This window comes from Melitaea cinxia, chromosome 14, assembly GCF_905220565.1.
Source record: "Melitaea cinxia chromosome 14, ilMelCinx1.1, whole genome shotgun sequence".
NCBI lineage: Eukaryota > Metazoa > Arthropoda > Insecta > Lepidoptera > Nymphalidae > Melitaea > Melitaea cinxia.
This window is the reverse complement of record NC_059407.1, coordinates 13,917,680-13,939,549: the sequence shown is the minus strand read 5'-3', so window position 1 is coordinate 13,939,549 and position 21,870 is coordinate 13,917,680. Positions and strand designations below refer to the sequence as shown.

General features: G+C 32.4%; 1 protein-coding gene across 2 annotated transcripts; it reads left to right on the top strand.

The window, feature by feature from the left end:
* The first annotated feature begins 12,401 nt into the window (after positions 1–12,401).
* LOC123659558 (myb-like protein X) lies at positions 12,402–21,624 on the top strand. 2 transcript variants are annotated; one of them, XM_045594768.1, is made up of 4 exons: positions 12,402–12,598; positions 17,964–19,368; positions 19,832–20,806; positions 20,883–21,624. In XM_045594768.1, exons 2-4 carry the CDS (start codon positions 18,009–18,011, stop codon positions 21,344–21,346), a joined length of 2,799 nt encoding a protein of 932 aa, XP_045450724.1. In that variant the 5' UTR covers positions 12,402–12,598; positions 17,964–18,008; the 3' UTR covers positions 21,347–21,624. The 2 variants fall into 2 exon arrangements, with proteins under 2 accessions (XP_045450724.1, XP_045450723.1); XM_045594767.1 differs by lacking the exon at positions 12,402–12,598 and adding an exon at positions 15,320–15,461.
* The last annotated feature ends 246 nt before the right edge of the window (positions 21,625–21,870 follow it).

Below are 21,870 nucleotides of genomic sequence, written 5' to 3'. Positions count from 1 at the left end.
TTCTTACAATCGAAAAAAAGAGCTCGATGTGATCTTGACTTATCCTGTGGAGTGGCATATATTTCAGGCCATTTTGTTGGTTTTGTATTAAATCTTGAAAGATAGACTTAGTACTCTCAATGCAGATCAAAAAACCCAAAAAACCTGTGTAACGTGGCGAATCTAATAATTTAATTTTACGTGACTCCCCATTGCGTTTTTTTACATAGGCCCATAAGCTCAATAAAAGCTTTTGAGCTTCGTCCATTTTTCTAAAAGCTTTCTCAAAATTTTCAGAGTTCAGTGCTCTTTTATATCCATTTTGACGCGACCGAGAATCCAATATATCGAAAACGTCGTTTATCAGTGAAATAAACTTCAAAGTTGCAGTTGATCCATTAAACTCTGGCAAATCTAATTCTTTTTCACAAAACACAAGTGCGTCAGCAACACTTGCACTGAACAATTGTGCTGCAAGGCGAACATTCATTATCTTTGTTTTATAATAAATGTGATTTGCCTTCAACTTATTAGCCAAGATAAATAATTCTTTTTCCTGGATTTTATGCAATGCCTCCACGAAAAACCATTGAATTTTATCTCCATTGTCATCGTAAAAACAATTGTAGTCACAAAAAGTGTTTCGAATTAATTTTAACATGTGACTCGGGTCTAAAAAAAGTAAACTCATTGTCCCGTTGCAGGATCTAATATGGTAGTTTGCAACTTATTTGCGACTAAGCAGCAACCCAGTTCTGTGGCCATCGCTAAATTTGCTTTTGCACCGTCACACGTTAATGCTTTTATTTCCACTCCAGTTTCATGTATTAATTCAAATGCTTTAGTTACAAGCTGAGCTTTTACCTTAGCGCTTGTGCCTTTAACTAAAAAATATCCGATTGGGACTTTCCATGGAGTATTAATTCCCACTAATAGAAATACTAGGACATCTGTTGCTTCATCTGTATTATCTGTTAATAAATCAAAACCATAATCAACGAACCCAAAGTGTCTATCATCATTTGGTCTGTCATGTGATTGTGTCTTTAATTTCATTTCATCGAAATCCAAAGTACAGTAAATTTTATTCTCTGGGTTGGCATCGGCTTTATATTTTAAAGCGGCCAAAGCTTCCTTGGTAAAACCGGGCCGTCCATCAATATGACTATACCATTTTGTTAAAGTACGTGGAGCAGGCAAACAGGTCCCAAACGTTTTACGAACATACTTGTATGCTTTCGGGGAATAAAAGTTGAGAGTTAAAGCAAAACATCTCAGTTCTGGTGAATACTTAGCTCGTGAGAGCTTCCCACCTTTACATTTCTTTAGTTGACGCCTAATAAGTTCTGTTTCTTCAACACCAATTTTTTCAAGGACCATCCTTTCTTCTTTATCTATCAAAGATTTTTCATCCAGACTCTGAAGAATTTCTTCTAACCCAGCAACTTTTTTCTTTAAAAAAAGATTTTTAGCTTGGAGCCTTTTAATTTTTTTTTTCTGACCGTCTAACTGTTCCTGCATTTTCCTTTTCCTTGGTGTAAGTGCAATAGAGGGAATCGAACTATATTTTTTAGATGTTTCTTTTGACTGAGCCTGTAAAATAAATAAGATAATTATAAATAATAAATAAATCAAACATCTTCATGTACAATAAACGATTATAAAGAGTAAAGATTTGATTGTTTGTTTATTAGCATTGAAAAGGCTCCGAAACTACTGGACCGATTCAAAAAAATATTTCACCGTTGAAAAACTACACTATTCCTGAGCGACATAGGTTATATTATATTTTCAAAAATATTAGGGATTATTACTAAAACTCCAATATTGTAACCCAAGGGATAAAAAAAATAACCTAAAAATTCCTTATATCGCGTGCGCGTTAAGACTTTGTAGAAAACATCACTATCTACAATAATTGTATTTACTCTCAAACGAAAAAAAAACCGACATCGACAAGTAATACAACGTAGACGAAAAAATAATCAAGTAAATACGCGTTATCAAAGATTATTCAAAAAGTTGTTATCAGATCTCGATGAAATTTAAACGTGACCACATGATAAACATCAGCTTTCGATTAAATTAAAAATTATCAAAATCGGTAAGTACTACTAGTAAAAAGTTATGCGGTATAGTACAACATAGGTCGACGACAAAAATAGTCGAGTAAAAACACATTATTAGATATAACTCAAAAAGTAGTTGTTAGTAGTATAAATTTTAATGGGACCAAATGACACACACCACCTTTCGATTAAAAAATTTTTTGTCGAAATCGGTTCAGCCAGTCAAAAGTTCTGAAGTAACAGACATAAAAAAATACAGTCGAATTGAGAACCTCCTCCTTTTTTGGGAGTCGGTTAAAAGTGTCGCGGCAGCATATTTGTAACTATTATAATTAAGTCACAATACGTTTGGTGCAACGTTGTTGTGCCAAACAATGCCAGTCTAAAATAAACGATTTAAAGGTAACCCACATTTTGAGAAGTTGACGATGTAGACGATGATGTCAACGAATCAGGAATAGGGAGCGTAGCACTAATGGCATCATAAGATGATAGCCTGTCATCTGCTAGATTGAATGATTGTTGATGACTCTGAAAGGATTGATTTAACATTGTTAATTTTCAAAGTTGATAAATCTAAGCTTCATTTCACTACTATGACTAAGGTGAACTACATCAGATGGAAAAAAAACTTACGGGACAAAAACAGTTTGGCGTTAGTGTTGGTTTGGTGCCCTTGACTAATTTCCTTCTATTGTTTGCCAACACTTTAAAGTCAGATGTATTGAAATGATCTGAACAAATGACACTATTTTTTGTAGGCGTCCAGGTTAGTCTGTTATTACAAAAAATTTTCCATATATCCCTTAAATTTGGATCTTTAGGAAACCTATTTTTATATATATATACCAAATTTTTATATAAAAAATTATGGCCGAAGTTCACATTAAGTAATTCTAGTAAAATGTGTTAATGCTCGTGAGTATTGTATTATATTTAATTTAATGCAATTTTATTATATAACTATGTATATTAAAATAAAAGCTCGCAATATAATATTTTAAATAAATAAAAATCTCAAAAATCTGTCTTTGCCTTTGCCGTTTTTATCGATAACTATCTACAAACAAACCGGTAACAACACTATCGTACGGCGACAGTGACTTCTCGGAAATAGACTCCGATCAGTCGCTCGACCGATCCGCATATTGTATGAGGGCGAGCGGCCTGTGTTGGTAAACAAATCGAAATAACACGACCGATAACATTTGTAATTTTAAAGTAGAAAAAATGTTTTAAAATAAGTAAACAGTAATAATATGATTAAAAAATACTTGCATATGAAAGGTAACGCCATCTTTTAGTAAATTTGACGTGGCAGATCTCTTTTTGCAGCAAAAAACAGAACAATTTGGCATTTTTTAAAGGACGTTGATTCAATCGTGCAACTAGATTTAGTCTAGTGATCGGCGCGGCTGCAACTAGTTTTATTGTTTGCATATGGCCATTTGGCCTTATACCTTGACAGAGGGGAACGCCTGTACATGGCTACTCCCCTCCGTGTTGCTCTTTGCTCTCACATGGTGAAGACATGCAGCTGTAGGGGTTGAATATTTCGCATGGATTGAAGTAAAATTTAATTCAACATGTCATTACAGCCTTTACAGTCCACTACTGGATATAGGCCTCCACAAGTTTACGCCAAAAATAGCGTTAACTCATGTGTGTTGCCCATAGTCACCACGCTGGGCAGGTGGGTTGGTGACCGCAGGGCTGGCTTTGTCGCACCGAAGACGCTGCTGCCCGTCTTCGGCCTGTATATTTCAAAACCAGCAGTTGGATGGATATCCCGCCATCGGTCGGCTTTTCAAGTTCCAAGGTGGTAGCGGAACTATGTTGTCCCTTAGTCGCCTCTTACGACACCCACGGGAAGAGAAGGGGTGCCTATATTCTTTTGTACCGTAGCCACACAGTACAACCGTAGCCACACAGTACGTTAATTCAACATGGATTCCAGGAAATTTATCGTTACGTTTTTGCCGAATCAATTAAGAGGTATAACTCGCGTCATGTAAAAGGAACGCTAAAAGAAATTGGAGAGGGTGCGTTTGCGCATGGGTATACCCGCGCACGAAAGGGGGCGTCCATAAATTACGCGAGGTTTTTTTTAAATTTCTGTACCTCACCCCCCCCCCCGTTGGTGAGATGTCGTGAGATTTTTTCAAACCCCTCCCCCATCGCCCAATCTCACGTGAGATTTTTCAAAATGTGGGTTTCTTACATAAACGCGTTGGATTGTTAATGTAAAAAGATAAAAAAAATGCTTCGTGCTTTTATTTACGACTATTTAAGACTAGTAATCAATATTGCTGAGAGTTTTATTATAAGTGTAATAAAAATTTAACAATAGACTCAGATTAACAAACAAAAGGCAGATGGAGTGTGTGCAACAAAAAGTATGAAGCCACTTTTCATTCGTGTGCGTGGCGACTAGAAATGGCACTGTAGGAACACGTGCATCTATGTGTGTATGATGATACCATAAAAAGAAAAAACACCTGTATTTTTTTAAATGTCCTTTTACGACAATAGGTTCTAAAGTTTTATTTGGATATATGAATTTATAACTAAATAAAAACTTTGGGTTTGCATTTGGATTTAACTATTTTCATGTAATGTATTTTCATGTAATGAAATAAAATGTCAAGATTTTTATAATTAGCGGTCCGTCCACACTTTGCTTCGGGTATTAATTTTGTTATTGTTTAATAAGGTTTAAATGGACTTTACACTGTTTACCACACTAGATAATAAAACTTTAGTGTTTTTCACTAGTATCATATTTACCGTAAAACATGGCAACTTTGCCCTTGAGCGTTGACTTTGCCCAGTTGGGTATTTTTTGGAAAACTCGACACATAGCTAATTTGTCTGTAGTTTGAAGTATTTTTATGTCTGTGATAGAAACTTAATTATTTTTCTGACACCATTAAGTGATGTAATATCACCGATGTCACTTCAGTTGCCTGTAAGAACTTGTACAAGTTGGTAGTGTTTTTTCGCGGGCAAAAACTAGTACAAAAACTTTGCCAAAAAGTAATAGTTGCAGTTACAGCTGGTAAATAATTTTTTTGCCACCGTTAGTATATATGAAATGATTAATATACATTAAAATAACACACAATAAATCTTATAAAATCATAAAATACGTTGGTGGGCAAAGTCACATGCACGATTTTGAAGCATTGTTGACGACATTGCCCACCAATTTTTTTTCCGTAGGGTTGTCTCCTGTAACTTATTTTTAAAGAACATGGAAAAAAATGTACCCACCTCGTAGCAAATTTAAATTGATACCATTAGAATGGTCTTTAAAAATATATTTTTTTGTTGTATGGGAACAATTTTGTAACTTGCGGGGGAAAAAAGATATTCGATTTTGAAAATACCGATAATCCTTAGTAAAATCCCCACGCAGATTTGACGTTTGTGCGATTTTATCCGTTAGGTACTTCGAACTATTATGCGCTAGCATCGGTGTGTCCTTGTTAGCATTTAGTATGTGCGTGCAGGCATCGAAACCCAAAAGACGTTGCTTTCGCCATCAGTACGATAGAATCTACAGCTCGAACCCGATCATCCACTCCCTGCGCATGGAAGGATTCACCGGCTACCGAATCTCAGCAGAACAGGACCGGACCCTGTACCTGTCTTTCACTCAAAAGGAGAAGAAGGCGTTGATGGGTCGGGGGTACGGTGCCGGGGAGGGGTCGAGAATCATGACAATCCACGAGGCGCAGGGACAGACGAGTGAAAAAGTCATTGTTGTCCAGATGAGGGTGGAGAGGCTCCGAATCCATGACAGTGTCTCACAGGCGGTGGTTGCGGTGACTAGACACACAAACAGTCTATTACACCGACGACAAGGGTGACGCGATCTGTCACTTCGTCAAAAAGGTGGTGGAGGCAAACCGAAAACAGATCCTCGAGCACAGCCTCAAAATGGCGATCCATAATAGGGATACTTGCGTTATTGAGAATGTACTCGCGAAGCTGGCAGCGGATGCGGTTTAAGAAAAGTGAGTGGAGACGTTGTCAATGCGGTAAAGCGACATTAATAATATATTATATAGAAATAGAAGTTAGTAAATAGGCATATTTCCTATACATTCATGGCTTTTATTTTCTATTAAATCATAAAATTTAACAAAATTTTTGTACTACGTGAAAAAGTCGTCAAGACTTGTGTTTGAGACTATTCTTTTAATTATGTTAACGTTAAGCCAAAATCAATGTAAAGGACTATAGATACTAAATTACAGTGTCTTAAAGTAATGTCGCAAAATATGAAAGCACATCTCGAATGTATTTTGTGTGAAAAATCCATAAAACTACTATTTCTTTCAAATTTCTCGCTGTGACTGTCTTGACACATTGAAAATTATTTTGTGATCGTATGTAAAGTTAGTTAATTATAAATATAAATCTTTATTACCATGACACTATTCAATTGTACTTATCTATCGGCATCTGCAAATGCCAAATACGGAATATCTGATTCGTATCATGTAAAGTGTTTTTTTTTTTAAATCATAACTTACCTATATTATTTACTTACTTATGTGACATTTTCATCAATAAAATATTCCACATTAAAAAGTTTTGCAATTTAAAAAATGTTTAAAATTTAAAAAGTGTATGTTGCATTTATTCAATGGTGACAGCCCTTGGACATTGATCATTATATAGGAAAAATGTTCTAGAGGGCTTTTTGACTTTGCCCACTCAATTTTGAATAACAACAAATATGTTTATTGATCTCATAATTTGATACTTTACTACATTGCCCTGTATTTATATTTAGCTATTTTTAAAATAATGATACGGCTTTTATTTTTAGAAATATTTCAAGTTGGCAAAGTTGCCAAGAACTTATGATTTTTTGCCCAACACTTATAATTGTATTTTTTACCAACACGCATACATTTTTCAGGATATTTTAAGTAATAAATATCGAAACATGAACATATAGTATTGTGTGGTACAAACACAATATTAAATACATTTGCGTTTTCCAAAATAACTCAACTAATGCAAAAATATTTTGATTTTTAGGGCAAAGTTGCCATGTTTTACGGTATTTCATTAGACAGATTAAAAAAACATTCATAATTCAAAATATTTATTAATAATAATGTTAATAATCTTTTATTCACACACACACACACATACATCGATATACAATTGTTAATTATTATCAGAATAACAATTTGGGTGTGATATTACGTGTTGGGATCGAATACACGTCTGTACATTTAAGTCAGTCTCACTAACGGCTAAACCATCAGGTAGTTTCCCCAATTGAAGGGAAAAACATTTCGCCAAAAACTGGCAGCACAGTTGAATTAATGTCGAGGTTTTGTGTTCCAAGATCACCGTATAATTATTGAGTGAATAAATAATAAAATCAATTAAATAATTTATAATTAGCTATGAAATGAAATTCAATCCTATTTTTTTTTTGTTTTTGAGAACATCTTTTACAATGTTTAATAACACAAGACGGCATTTTTTGAGACAAAATAATGAATCACTCGAGACGTTTAAACAATACGACGCTATCTTTAGCACTGCTGCGACATTGTATTTGCTTTTGAATTTGTATTTGCTTTTGAATTTGTATTCGCTTTGGTGGCTTCACTCGCATTTACGGCGCGCTCCATTTGCCTTTTGTTTATTAATCTGAGACAATAAAATACTTAAATCGTAACTATTGTGAAAAACTAAATAAGAATAATAATTATCACTTTACAAAATTACAATTATTTTTTTAAACAAAAGCAATAACAGTTTTTTTAGTTATTGAATTTAATTTTGAATTTAATGTTTTTGAATCAATATACTATATTATATTCAAAAACATTAATTATCTCTACTCTCGATATTCGTATTTTAATAGTTTTTATGTGTTTAAAATGATAAGTTGATATTTGTTTTATAGTGAAATAAATAGTAAAATGAGTTTTAAAAATGTCCGTAAGCTAATGTGTTGTGAAAGTGAGTGATAAACGTTAATTACGATTGACAGGTGTTTGTTTATCAAATAAAACCGTTCCAAAAAAATTGACAGCAAGGGAAAGTATTTTCAAGAGTTGGCAACACTGTAAAACCTTTGCGCATCTTGACAACCAGCGTTTTTTTTTACATGACGCGAATTACACGTTATAAATAATTTTTCTCACTTCTCTATGTAAAACTATTTCGTAATTTAAAATTTTTGTGCGCGATAGTATTTTGAGTCGACGTCGAACTCTCCAACCAATAGCACACTAGCGTTCTTTTTACACGACGCGAACTATAACATTCACAATTTGACACTAACAGTTGGTTTTTAAAATTCCCGTGACTTTTTTTAATGAAAGCCAACTCTGACCCACCTATATTTTGTGAGTGAAGTGGGCACGATGTGGTCATGGTGATGGCTCGCGACGACCACGGGCTTTAGTTGGAACGATAGAAAGGGCGTTGTGAATGTTGCGAGCGTTGCGGTCGTTTAGCGGAACGCGGCCTTTGACAAAATCCACTATTCTTATGAAAATAAAATCGTTCAGTTATCATAAACTAGCTTCTGCCTGCGACTTCGTCCGCGTGGAATATGGACAATTCTGTCATACATGATTATTGCAAAACTTTTACTGTTTACGCAGTGCTCGCAGCGGGAGCTCTCAAAAGGAAAAACAAACCCGAATTTGAAACATTCTTCAATGGTGCTCCGCTCCTATTGATCATAGCGTTATGATATATAGCCTATAGCCTTCCTCGATTAATGAGTTATCTAACACTAAAAGAATTTTTCAAACCGGACCAGTAGTCGCTGAGATTAGCGCGTTCAAACAAATTCTTTAGCTTTATAATATTAGTATCCCTACTAATATTATAAATGTAAATGTAAGTTTGTTTATTACGCTTTCACGCGAAAACTACTTAATCGATCATCATGAAACTTTGTACACATATTCTTAGAGGTACTAGAAGTAACATAGGATACCTTTTATTAAAGAAAAATTAATGCGGGCGAAGCCGCGGGAAAAAGCTAGTAGATAATAATTGTGTTTGCTCGCAAACGAAAAAACCGACTTCAATTACATAGGCAAGTAATATAACGTAAGTGAACGAAAAAAATTAACAAACGTACTAGTCGTCACTACGATTTTCGGTTACTAAGTTTGAAGGAAGGAATTAAAGTAATAACGAGATTTTTTTTATGATTTCATTCAATATTTTTTAAGAATGTTGTCTTCGATTAGCGGTAGGTTATCTGATATAAATCTCGACTATTGGAACATACGAATTGTTTTATTTGCATATTTTATCTTTAATTTTTATCCTTTAGTTTTCCTCGTGACCCAATACGACGTGGAGAATGGACATCAATCGTCAGCCAGCAAAGGCGTGAAGATTTTTTTAAGCCGATGAAGACAATGTATGTTACTGCAAAAGGCATAAATCGCATTTACACAATTATCCGATTTATTATTTAATAGATAATCCCAAATTCCCAATATTCACAGAAATAAAATAATTACCATTACCATTACCAAACTGGATACAATTACTGTACTTGTAAATATTGTTTTAATAGGTTTTAATCCTAAAATAATCTATTATTATAAAATTGTAAATATATTTTTTTAGAACACACAATATATAGAAATTTTAAAAAAGGCATATTTCGTATTTGCACAATTATCCGATTTATTATTTAATAGATAATCCCAAATTCCCAATATGCACAGAAATATAATAATTACCATTACCATTACCAAACTGGATACAATTACTGTACTTGTACATATTGTTTTAATAGGTTTTAATCCTAAAATAACCTATTATTATAAAATTGTAAATATATTTTTTTAGAACACACAATATATAGAAATTTTAAAAACTTAAAATATTAAGTTAATGTATAAAAAATATTAAGTGTAAAACTATACTCGACTCACTTCATGTCTTGTCCTATCGGCAAACTTCGGTCATATGTTTTTTTTTGCTTTTTGTACACTGCTTTTTAAATACAACTTTAAGTCATGTGCGTAAGGTTGAATTTCCAAAAATTCTCTATATCATGACCATGTCCTTTTTAACCGACTTCCAAAAAAGGAGGTTCTCAATTCAACTGTATTTTTTTTTTTTTTTTAAATGTATGTTACATCAGAACTTTTGACCGGATAGACCGATTTCGACAAATTTTGTTTTAATCGAAAGGCGGTGTGTGCCAATTGGTCCCATTTAAATTTATTTGAGATCTAAAAACTACTTTTCGAGTTATATCTAATAATGCGTTTTTACTTGACGCTTTTTTCTTCGACCTACGTTGTATTATACCGCATAACTTTCTACTGGATGTACCGATTTTGATAATTCTTTTTTTGTTGGAAAGGGGATATCCCTAGTTTGGTACCAGGATTTGATGATGGGATCCCAGAGAAATCGAGGGAAACTCTCGAAAATCCGTAATAACTTTTTACTGTGTGTACCGATTTTGATAGTTTTTAATTTAATCGAAAGCTGATGTTTATCATGTGGTCACATATAAATTTTATCGAGATCTGATAACTAATTTTTGAGTAATCTTTGATAACGCGTAGTTGCTTGACTATTTTTTTGTCAATCTACGTTGTATTACTTGTCGATGTAATTGAAGTCGGTTTTTTTTTCGTTTGCGAGCAAACACTATTATGTATATTCGGACCATATTTGGCGACATTTATAAGCATTACTTTTGTATAAGACTGTGTATCTAAGGTTTTTTATAGATCAATGTTCTCATGAAATTTTGTGTGCACATCGGGTAGGTCTGAGAATCGAACAACATCTATGTTCAACCCCCCTAAATGTTAAGGGTAGTACACCCTTTTTTTTTGATATTTTTTTTATGATCCAACATTAAAAATACGTACAACCCTAAATTTCCAACCCTCTACGATCAACCCTTATTTTTAAATAGCGTTTAGCGGCAAGACAACGTTTGCCAAGTCATCTAGTTATTATATATCGCTGAGTTTGATGGTTATTAATTTAATACTTTTTAATGTTAATTAAACTGAAATTAAAAATTATATTATAATTAAATTGAAATTTTACTTTTCTACGTACCTACATTTTATGCATATGTTTGTAATATGCTTGGACACTGCATAGAAGATATTTACTTATGATACGACATTTTGAGAAAATTACTGCCAAGGCGTTCAAAATGTTGGGTTTCTTGATTCGCCAAACAGCTGTTTTTAAAGATATCAAAACTTTTATTATTCTATACAATGCACTCGTAAGATCGCATCTAGAATATGCTTCTGTTACGTGGAATCCGAAATATGACAAATATAAGCATATGCTTCAAAGTATTGAAGATAAATTCTGTAAGCTACTCAAATATAAGTTTAAGACATCTCCACTTAGAACATTAATAACCCTTGAAGCTCGACGTGAACACCGTGATATCATTTTTCTGTATAAGATTTTGAATAACGAAATTGATTCATCATATTTATTAAATGAAATGTCCTTCAATTGTCCTAAATATAATCCGCGATCAAACCGAACTTATACATTATTTTGCTATTCCATTCTGCAGAACCAATTAGTATGCTTTGAATCGATTTGTCGTTAGGGCCTGCAGACCTACACACTACAATTTAGCACAAATGTAACGGTTTTATCTAAATATTTTATAATTTTATATTATTTTATCTAAATATTTTATAATTTTATATTTTATACTATAGATACTTGATTTGATGTAATTAATAATTAAGATAATTTATCTGCGTCATCTATCCGTCGTTTGAAGTATTTTCGTGTTAAAAATTCATCGGAGTTTATATGGTTAAACATAGATGGCGCTAACAGCTGTACTCCATATTATTTTAGTGATAATATTAGGTGAAACAGTCGCGTTGATGAATTCTTGCTTATAAATACAATAAGGTGACCTTCACAAATCAACACTATGTAAAAGTTGATTGTATACAGACAAAAATCAAAAATTTGGCAATCAAAAATGTAAATTGTTTTATTTATTTTAGGTAGGTATTATAACATAACCTGCAAAAACATGTAAATTTACCTGTTGCAAAGCTTGTCCTATTTGTGGAGCAAGTAGAATTTAGGCACCCCAAATTGTGGTCACGACAAATATGAATGTTTCTTTAATACCTTACATACATAATAAATGTTTTTAATGATTGTGAAATATTTTTGAAATCAATAATTCTGCTCAAATCCACTAGAAAGTCTTTATAAAGAAAAAGAAACAAAGAAGAGAAGTAGGAATGAATAGAAGCAAACAAGTAATATTGCTGATTTTGTAATGGTAAAGAGCGAGAAAGTCTTGTCGCGGAGCTATTCTAACTCGTGAAACAAGCGACAACAAAATGGCGGCTTATGCCAACCGCGCCGAATCGGTGCACGACTGTACATTCGATCACTCTCTCTCCTTCGAGATACTTCGACCGAGGGTTTTAGATAAATATTCCAACTTCTTCTAAACTACAAGAATACAAGATCAGATCACTGCCAAACATTTCAAGACTATCTACGTTTAGGTAAGCGCTAATCATATTTTATTTGAATATTTCAGATATTTTTAGGGCTGCAGCAGATATAGTGCCAACCCATATCTGGATATGATTTACAAGGCCTACCCGCAATGTATTCAGCAGTTCCAACATATTACTTAAAATATGCATTAATTGATTGACGTCACAGCTACTATGATATTGTCCGTATATTACCTAGGTATTATTTTTCTGAGTCGTAGTTCCAATTGGGGCTATTATATTTAAAACAAGACATTCGTCGTCATAGTTATAAAATAGTTCGAAATAGTTGAAGTGACTATTTATTGACCTCAAATCGAAGAATTTTGGGCTTATTTGCATGTTATTCGTAAAATATATTTATTATCTAATAATAGACGATAATATCGGATATTTTCATTATGATATGACAGGTTGTCATTATCAGATGTCAAAACTCAAAACCTATATAACCTAGCCAGTTAACAACAATCGACGTTCCTATATCTGACTCTCGAAAGAGGGTGCGGCAACGTCGCATTTTGTTTCCAACTCGGCTAAAGCGACGTTGCTGGCAACGGCAAGTAGCATATGATTACGTGCCCGACTGGCCATGCACAATTTTATTGTGCTGTGCGAATATAAATTTTTGTTGGAAACAGCTTACTAGTTGGTGATTGCTGAAAACAAAACCATAAAAATTATTAGTCCAAACCATAATAACTTAAGAATCTAAAAATATTTTGTAAAATGTAATGTGGCATGTCATATATGTATATCTTGACATATTTGAAAATGAAATAAAATTAATGAATTGATTCTCCGGTGTCTCGCTATTTAGGTGATTATTCATTTGCACATGATTATATTGTATATTGTTTTAATTTTCTCTTAATTTAACTGCACAAAAGATACTTTTCTATCAGTAACCAAGTCAGTGTTAAGTAGCATTATTTTATCATTTTCTGATTTATGCTATATGTTACTGTAGGTTTTTCAATGTCATCGTAGATTTTATGTATATATATATATATATATATATATATATATATATATATGTATGTATGTATATGGTATATGTATTCCGTAAACTCAGCAGTTAAAAATATATTATTTTTAGTAAATTTGTTACAAACGTTAATTACGAGAAAATGTTTTAAGTCGCAACCTTCATCAAGGCACCCGCCATTTTTGTATGAGTCGATAGTCACTCTGTTCTGACGTAATTTTTTCCTTCCTTTTTTGTTCTGCCAGTCGTTTTATCATTATTAGTTTCATAGGTTGTTTTATATCAAAATTGTCTAAAAAGAAGAACAACAACAACGATTATCCAGATAGAACTTCAATATTTGCAATGGCTACTCATTAAATGTATTCAATTTATAAAGTAAAAAATATATTATGTATTTTATGAATTATTTTTTTTTAATACTTGGCGATTCTTACCATTTTTCTGAGATTAGCTTCACAATATAGATTGCTGTAACTAAGCAAGGATCGGAATGAACATCGCTGTAAACGCGGCGATGTAACGCTATCATTGCGATTGTCACACATTGAAATCGAGTGAATGTCAAAATTATAAATTGAGGCCTTATTATTACAAATATAAGGTATAATTTTGGCATAATACCTACGTCTTCTTTTAATTTTCAAATTAATGAAATTTTTCTTATTGTTGATTTTTTGCGTGCATGAGATATGGGCTCAAATAGTCTTCAGGCGTTAGTCGATTTCTTTGCCATGTAACTTGCTGTATAAGAAGCAATTAATGCTTATTGTACTAACAAAAATTATCTTATCTTCGACGTTTAAGTGTAGGTACCTAGAATGTTTTTATATTATAGCGTCTACAGCGTAAATTATATAGTTTGATTTATAAGTTTAAATATTTATCACTGTACTGTACTGTCATAGCATACAGTTGTAGGAAAAAGTGCATTTTTGCATTCATTTAAAGGTTAACCATCAGAGTCTGATTTAACCAGTGTAACTTTTTAGTAGTATAGTATTTGATGCAGAGAATTTGATTCAGATTGGTTTAGCATTCTTCGTGACTGAACCACTTTAATCTGCTAGCAGATAAAATAAGTCTATTTTTGTGATGACGATCGCATCTGACCTAAGAGTAGGTAAAGCATCGGCAGCGGTCGGCTTCGTTCGTTCACTCTCGGATACGAGTCAGACAACCCATACGACGTGCCCTGTTCTGTGCAGAGCGGCAACGCCGCATGATCTCAATAAATTATAAAAACTCCTTTTACATTTCCTAAATATTTATATTGTTTGTATAGAAATATACTTGATTCGTTGATTCTATTTATTTGTGCCAAACATTTAAAATGTTTATATGTCTTTATAAAATATTTTTAAAAGATCTGTTTCGTAATAAGTAAATTAAAATTAAAGAAATAACTTCTATAGTAAGAAGGGGTTAAATGAGAATAGATAGAGACGATATCAACGGAATAGTAGAGTACAAGAGAATGAGATCACACTAACATGTAAGCGTAAATATCACATTCAACTCCACACTTAGCGGTCACAACGTAGAGTAGCTTACACGCCAAATACGTCAATTCAAACTACGTAATCGACCATTATTTGGCTCTCTCTAACGCACGGGCGAACACAATATGTGTCCTCTTTCCACGAGGATTATAATATTTACGAACGCTAGCACAGCTGCCTCTATACTATCTCTGCCCTGTATTTTTAGTTCCTATTTACGCCACGAGCTACGTCGCCACATTGCCGGACGCCATTTTCTTCTCTCTCCTTCTGCTTGTTAGTGCCGTTTTAGTCGCGATTCGGTGCGCTTGTATTTCGCGTAATTTCGATTCTTCTTGTTCGTTCTTCTTCCTTCTGGATTTTCTGTTATACTCATTAGGTGGGTGTTTCATACTATTAAATATATAATTAACATTAATAATGGTTTGTATTAATGCGTTACTAGTGTGTAATTAATATTTTATTGTTGATTTTCTTTTCGTACCAAAAAAAAAACCTTTTTGTTTTACGGTAGTAATTTTTTTTTATTCCTAAATAGATTTTTTTTTTATAAATAAAATAAAACTTCCACATCGACCTTAATAGCGGAACCTTATATATTTGAACGGGTTGACAGAATTGAAGATTTGTTCCAATTTAGAGGAGTTATTGCATAATTTATAAGCAATATTTTATTCCGATTCTCTTCCTCTTTTGTGACGAGACTATACCGGTCGTCTGTGGAAAACACCTCGTTTTGTACTCGTTTTCTGTTACTCATGCGGCCGTTCTATTGGTGCGTAAGAGATAGTAAACTCTGTCACTTACGTAGTCAAAGAATTACGATCATAATACAGCTGTAGACCAGCGAGTGCGGAATTGTGTATTTCGATGCAGTAAACTGTCGGTTGGCGGCCATCTTGATTTTTGATAAAGAAATAGTTTTTTTTGTATTTTTTCTTGTTTTTATCATCTCTTTGTGATAAAAAAGTAGATTTTAATGTTGCCAGATTTTTTATAGATACTTCTTTAATAAAGTTTCCAATGTCAATAATACTTGCATGTTCTGTTAGAGAATGTGGCATTCGATATTTTGATCAGAATGAGCTGATTACGATGCAGCTGTAAGGAAATGGTTGAAGTAGAAAAAGCAAATTCCTAGCTCGTTATGAGCGCTTAGTAATGAATTATAACGATTGAAATTGCGTTTGCGATTTAGTTATAATGATATTAGTTAGTGATGCAATTTTTATGGTAAATTCGTATGACTCGTTTATTAGTAAATAATTTTTTTCTCTGTTTTTTCTCGAAGTTAGTAGACCAGTGCAGATAGCTTTTGAAACAAAAAAAACTTATAGTAGGATGATACCCATTGTAAAAGAAAGAGAATATAACGAAAAATGAAAAGATAAATAAATGACGGGCGATCTCCTTTTCACTTCGAATGCTAGTTCTCTGCCAAAATGTTGCTTGGAAGGAATCGCTACGTTAGCGAAGTTTTTAGGTCGCCTGTTACTAATCAACTTTATTGTTTTAAGAAAATTTTAGGCACTTTATTTAATTTTAACTTGGTATAACTTTCTTTTCATTTCTGAATCGTTTGGTTGTGAGCAGCCTCAATCAAATCAAATGTTCAAACTAAAAGGAGTTTTAAGGGATAGTTTAACCCTTTTAAGACAGTTTTTTTTTTGGAGGAGATAATTTTTTAAAGATTATTTTGTGATATTATACCTAAGTTAAAGAAATATTTTTATGTTAAAAAATCACAGAAAGTTGGCGTAATCGTAGAACTTAGAAGAGTATAGGACTACGTAAAATCGCTGTTAACTAAAATAAACTTGATTAAAAAAACATTTAGTCAGATAAAACATTTATTGGTACATACTGTGTATTAGAAGTGTCGAAAGGATTAAATTGATAGTTTGGTTATTTATGTTCAATCGCAACAAATTATTTTGACATAAAATGAATTGTGTCAAAAAACTATCGCCAGTAAGCAAAAACAAAGATACGACAAAATAAAAATATTAGGTCACTGAAATCGGCCGTAAGTGTTCTAATGTCACAGTTACGCCATGTCATTTTATTATTTTATATTGCATGATTAAAAAATTAGGTAAATATACATATATAGTGTTTAAGCATTGTGAATTATTATTTATAAACATCTAGTATTTTATATTCTTTGACATAAATTGCTTAGTATTTTTATTGACATACTTTTTGTTATATGAGTAGTCTCAAGGCATAACAGATTTTATAGATATATAAAACTGCCATTTTATATTTAACAGGTTATATACTAACTGATGTGTGGTTTCGGCAGTAAAGAGTATAGCCAGCCCCTATCTTGCCGTGGATGTCGTAAAAGGCGATTAAGGGATAACACAGTTTCACTACCATCTTGGAACTTAAAAAGCCAACCGATGGTGGGGTAACCATCCAACTGCTGGCTTTGAAATACACAGGTCGAAGACGGGCAGCAGCGTTTTCGGTGCGACAAAGCTAGCCCTGCGGTCACCAACCCGCCTACCCAGCGTAGTGACTATAGGCAACACACATGAGCTTACGCCATTTTTGGCGCGAACTTGTGGAGGCTTATGTCTAGCTGTGGACTGCCATAGGCTGAAGTGATGCTGACATTAATTTGACTTATTTTAGCACAACTGAATTTTTACAAATCTAAACTTAATAATTGTTTGTTTTGTTATATATATAGCACAGCAGATGCATATTTAAAATAATACGAGATTTGCATTTGTTAAATTTATATTATATTAAGTTTTTTAAATTTATATTGCTATTAAAAAAGTACTTATCAACTTTTTAGTTTAAAATGAAATTTTTTTTTTTGTATAGCATATTTGCTATTTTCACTAAGCTGTATTTTTTCACATTTCAGATCATACGACTTCTTTTCGCAAGAAGAGTTAAGAAATGCTGAACAATGCAATTAATTTCAAAAAGTGATACTGACATATACAATCAAAGGAAGATGTCAGCGATTGAACAGGAATCGTTTAACGAAAAGTTCATAAACAGTAGTTTACTAGAGAAAATTGATAGCGAAACTTGTGATATTAATAAAGACTATGTTAAAGAAAGAATTGTGGAATTTTTAGATGAAAATGAGTATGGAGAACCTAATGGCATAAGCAATATAAGTAAAGATGATAAAAATATTTTATTGAATTCTAATGAAACTAGTAATGATATAATTAGTATAGACCAAACAGAAAATAATAAAGAAAGTAATTTACCTATAGTCTGCGATCCTGAAAACAGTAATGAAGCATCTGAAATTGTCACTGAAGAGAAAGAGTCAGAAAAAATAAAAAGTAATACGAGTGTTGAAATGGAACATAATGAAGAGAAACAGACTGATTTGCAATCGAGAGAAGATGAAAAATTGAATGAAGAACAACAAGCACATAGAGAAACGCAGGAAAATATAGACAACCAAAAGAATGCAGAACAAGAGAATGAAGAAAAGCACGAACATGCAGAACCTGAGAGTAAAGGAAAACACGAATATGACGAGACACAGGAAGTAAAAGAAAAATTGGAAAGTGAACAAAATAAGGAAATATTAACAAATACTGATTTACAAGAAAACATATGTGGATTAGACACAAGTATGCAAAAAAGTAATAATGATAAAGCAAAGACAATTACTATTACAGATACAGAATCTGATAACAGTAAAGAAATATCAACTCACAATAGTATTGGAAATGAAAATATTATCGATATTCAAGATGAAAAAGAGGATGAAAGTGTCCCAATAAATGATCAAGAGTTGACCAACGTTGATAAACAATTAGAAATTTTATCAAAAAACGAAAGTGACAATATAATAGAAAATAAAGAATCTTTAGAAAAAGATGACAATTCCTGTGAAAAGACAATTTCAACCCCCAAAGAAAGTTCATCGTGTTGTAATAAAGATATTGCTAAAAATGCTGAAGAAAAATGTTTGGAAAATGAACAAAGTAAAAAGGAACCTGTAGAAAATAAATTAACTAATAATAAGGAATCAAAAAATCTTTCACACATATGTAAATTATCAAACACACTAGATATTTTATCTGATGAAGACGAGGAACCTGCACAAGAAGAATCTCTAAAAGAAATAAGTTCGGTTGAAAAACAATGTATTAATATAGATGACGATGACGACATTATGCTAGTTGATGAGGAAACTGATACTAAAGACAATCAAAATGCAGCTGAAACTAAAGTAGAGGATAAAGAATGTCAAGACTCACCTTCTAATTCAACAAATATAGATATTATTCAAGAAAAAGGTACTTTTTAATTTACTTATATTCTTAACTAGCATATACCACAACATATTCAAAATTAATTACGTTTTTGAGGCTAGTTTTAAAATGATAATAAACTATCATAATCTCTTATTAGTAAAATATAATATAAATAATATGTGAAAACCACGTGTCATATTTGTCACGCTCCAAAAACAGCTTGACTAATTTTTTATGTATATTTGGTAGGTATAAGAATAAGTTGAAAAATATGTTTTGATATCCCTAGGTAATTAAGGTGTTCTTTCTTATCTTGAAAAAAATAATTCTGTTAAAACTTCACACTTGACAATTTACAAAAAGGTAATTTTTTTCAGTTAAAAATAATTCATTGTTTAATTGAATTAGGTAATATATTCATTTATATTTCTAAAATACAACACAATTTTAAATCTTATTTATTGTTTACATGCTTGGGTTACATTGTATTACTTTTGTTTTCCAGAAACTGTGGATGCCAATAAAGACAGTCTGAATATTACAGAAAAGGAACCAGACACTCCACAAGAAGAAAATAAATCTGTTGAAAATAAATTAACACAAAAACCATTATTACCTGTTAACTTCCTTAAAAGTTGTAAAAAAAATTTGGCAGACATGACGAGAGATGAACTTGAAGAATTTTGTATATTAAAAATAGTAGAAAGTGTAGTTGATAGGAGTAACTTAAGTGAAATAAAAGCTCAACTAAAAAATATGGGTCAGAATATTGAGGAGTATAAGAAAAAAGCTATGACGATTAGTAAACAAAACAGAGATCTGCAAGTAGTTTTGAAGTCTGTTCAAGAGGAACAGAAAAAGAAATCTGATGTCCCAATCACTCCCTTAAAGATCACACGCTCAGTTGGAATGCAAGTTTTTATGACAGATAAAATAACAGTAAGGAGAAAATCCACCTTAATAGGAAATAATTCACAAAATAATTTAGTTCCTAATAACTCTCCAAATCGTCTTAATAAAAGCCTATCTAATCAAAGTCCAAAAACTCAAAGTAATGGAAATAATAATCAACAAATCCCTGTGCCAAGACTGGTGCCAGCTAATAATACTAACAATAATAAAGTCCAGGCACCTAGTATGAACACTGCTGCAAAAGCCCCAGCTACTGTCAATTTGCCTAATGGCATTAGAACTTCACCTCCGGCTCAAAAACCAGAAAAGAGAACACATAATAAAATGCAACAGGGTAATTCTGTTACCGTTGACTTAACTGATGATGAGCCACCTTCTAAAATAGTCCAACGAAATGTTAATCCTCCGGTCAGATTGGTATCCCCTCAAAATTTACTGGCTCCTCAACGACAACCTTTTGGTTCTAATGTTAGTAGTCCTCGAAAAGTATACATACCAATAAGTGGTTCCCAAAATCAGGTTAGGGCTGGACAGACAATTATGCTTAAGACTGTAACACCTCCTCAAGGTAAGTTCAAAATTAAATTAATATAATTTTAACTTTGCACTGTAAAAATATTAATTATACGTAAATTTTGTTTTAGGTCCAAGACCAAGATTTCCTCCAATTTTACCGAAAGCAAATTCAAATACCAATGTAATAAGAGGGACAAGAGTAAATAACAGGCATCCTGCACCTTTGCCTGACTGCATAAAACAGTATCAACCTCCAAATTGGAAAGAATTACCACCTGCTCCAGAACTCAAACTGTCTAAAGTAGAAAATGGAATTGTAATATCATGGAAAATAGACGGATATCAAGAAGAAAGACACGAAGAAATAGCGAGCTATCAATTATATGCTTATCAAGAGTCGTCATCTCCTTCAAGCACAACATTATGGAAGAAGATTGGTGATGTCAAAGCTCTACCTTTACCTATGGCATGTACTTTGACTCAATTTATGGCTGGATATAAATACTATTTTGCAGTTAGAGCTGTTGATATTAGATCTCGACTGGGACCTTTTAGTGCACCAGGAAGTATACTTCTTTTGAATAAGATGTGAGACTGATGATAACCATTATCAGAAATGCTTACAATGTCATACATTGTAATTAGTTTGTGTAAATATTCGGAAAATAGGTGTTTTAATTTATTAAATTGTCTGTACTCAGGATATTTACTGGACTCAGAAAGGTGTTAAAATTAATCCTCCTTGTATTGTCGTTATTGTAACCTATCGACACACTTCATAAAATGAGTACATTTTTTTACTGTTTAGTTTGCTAGAAGAATGAAGATAAGTAGCAAATTGTCTCTAATAAAAGTCGCCGAGAAATATTATTTACTGTCTTTTTTTAATTCATACCTAAAAAGTTATCCATAAAGAAAAGTTTTCTTTGTTTTAAAAGAAACTAATCTCCCGCGAATTTTCAACATAAGTATTTTACAGGATACATGAAACGATACATGATTACATATAATTATACTGACTAAATAAAAATTTTGCATTTCAATAAAACCGTATATCTTCTTATAAGTACCTACTTACATTATTATACTAATGACATATTACCGTAAAGATAAGTA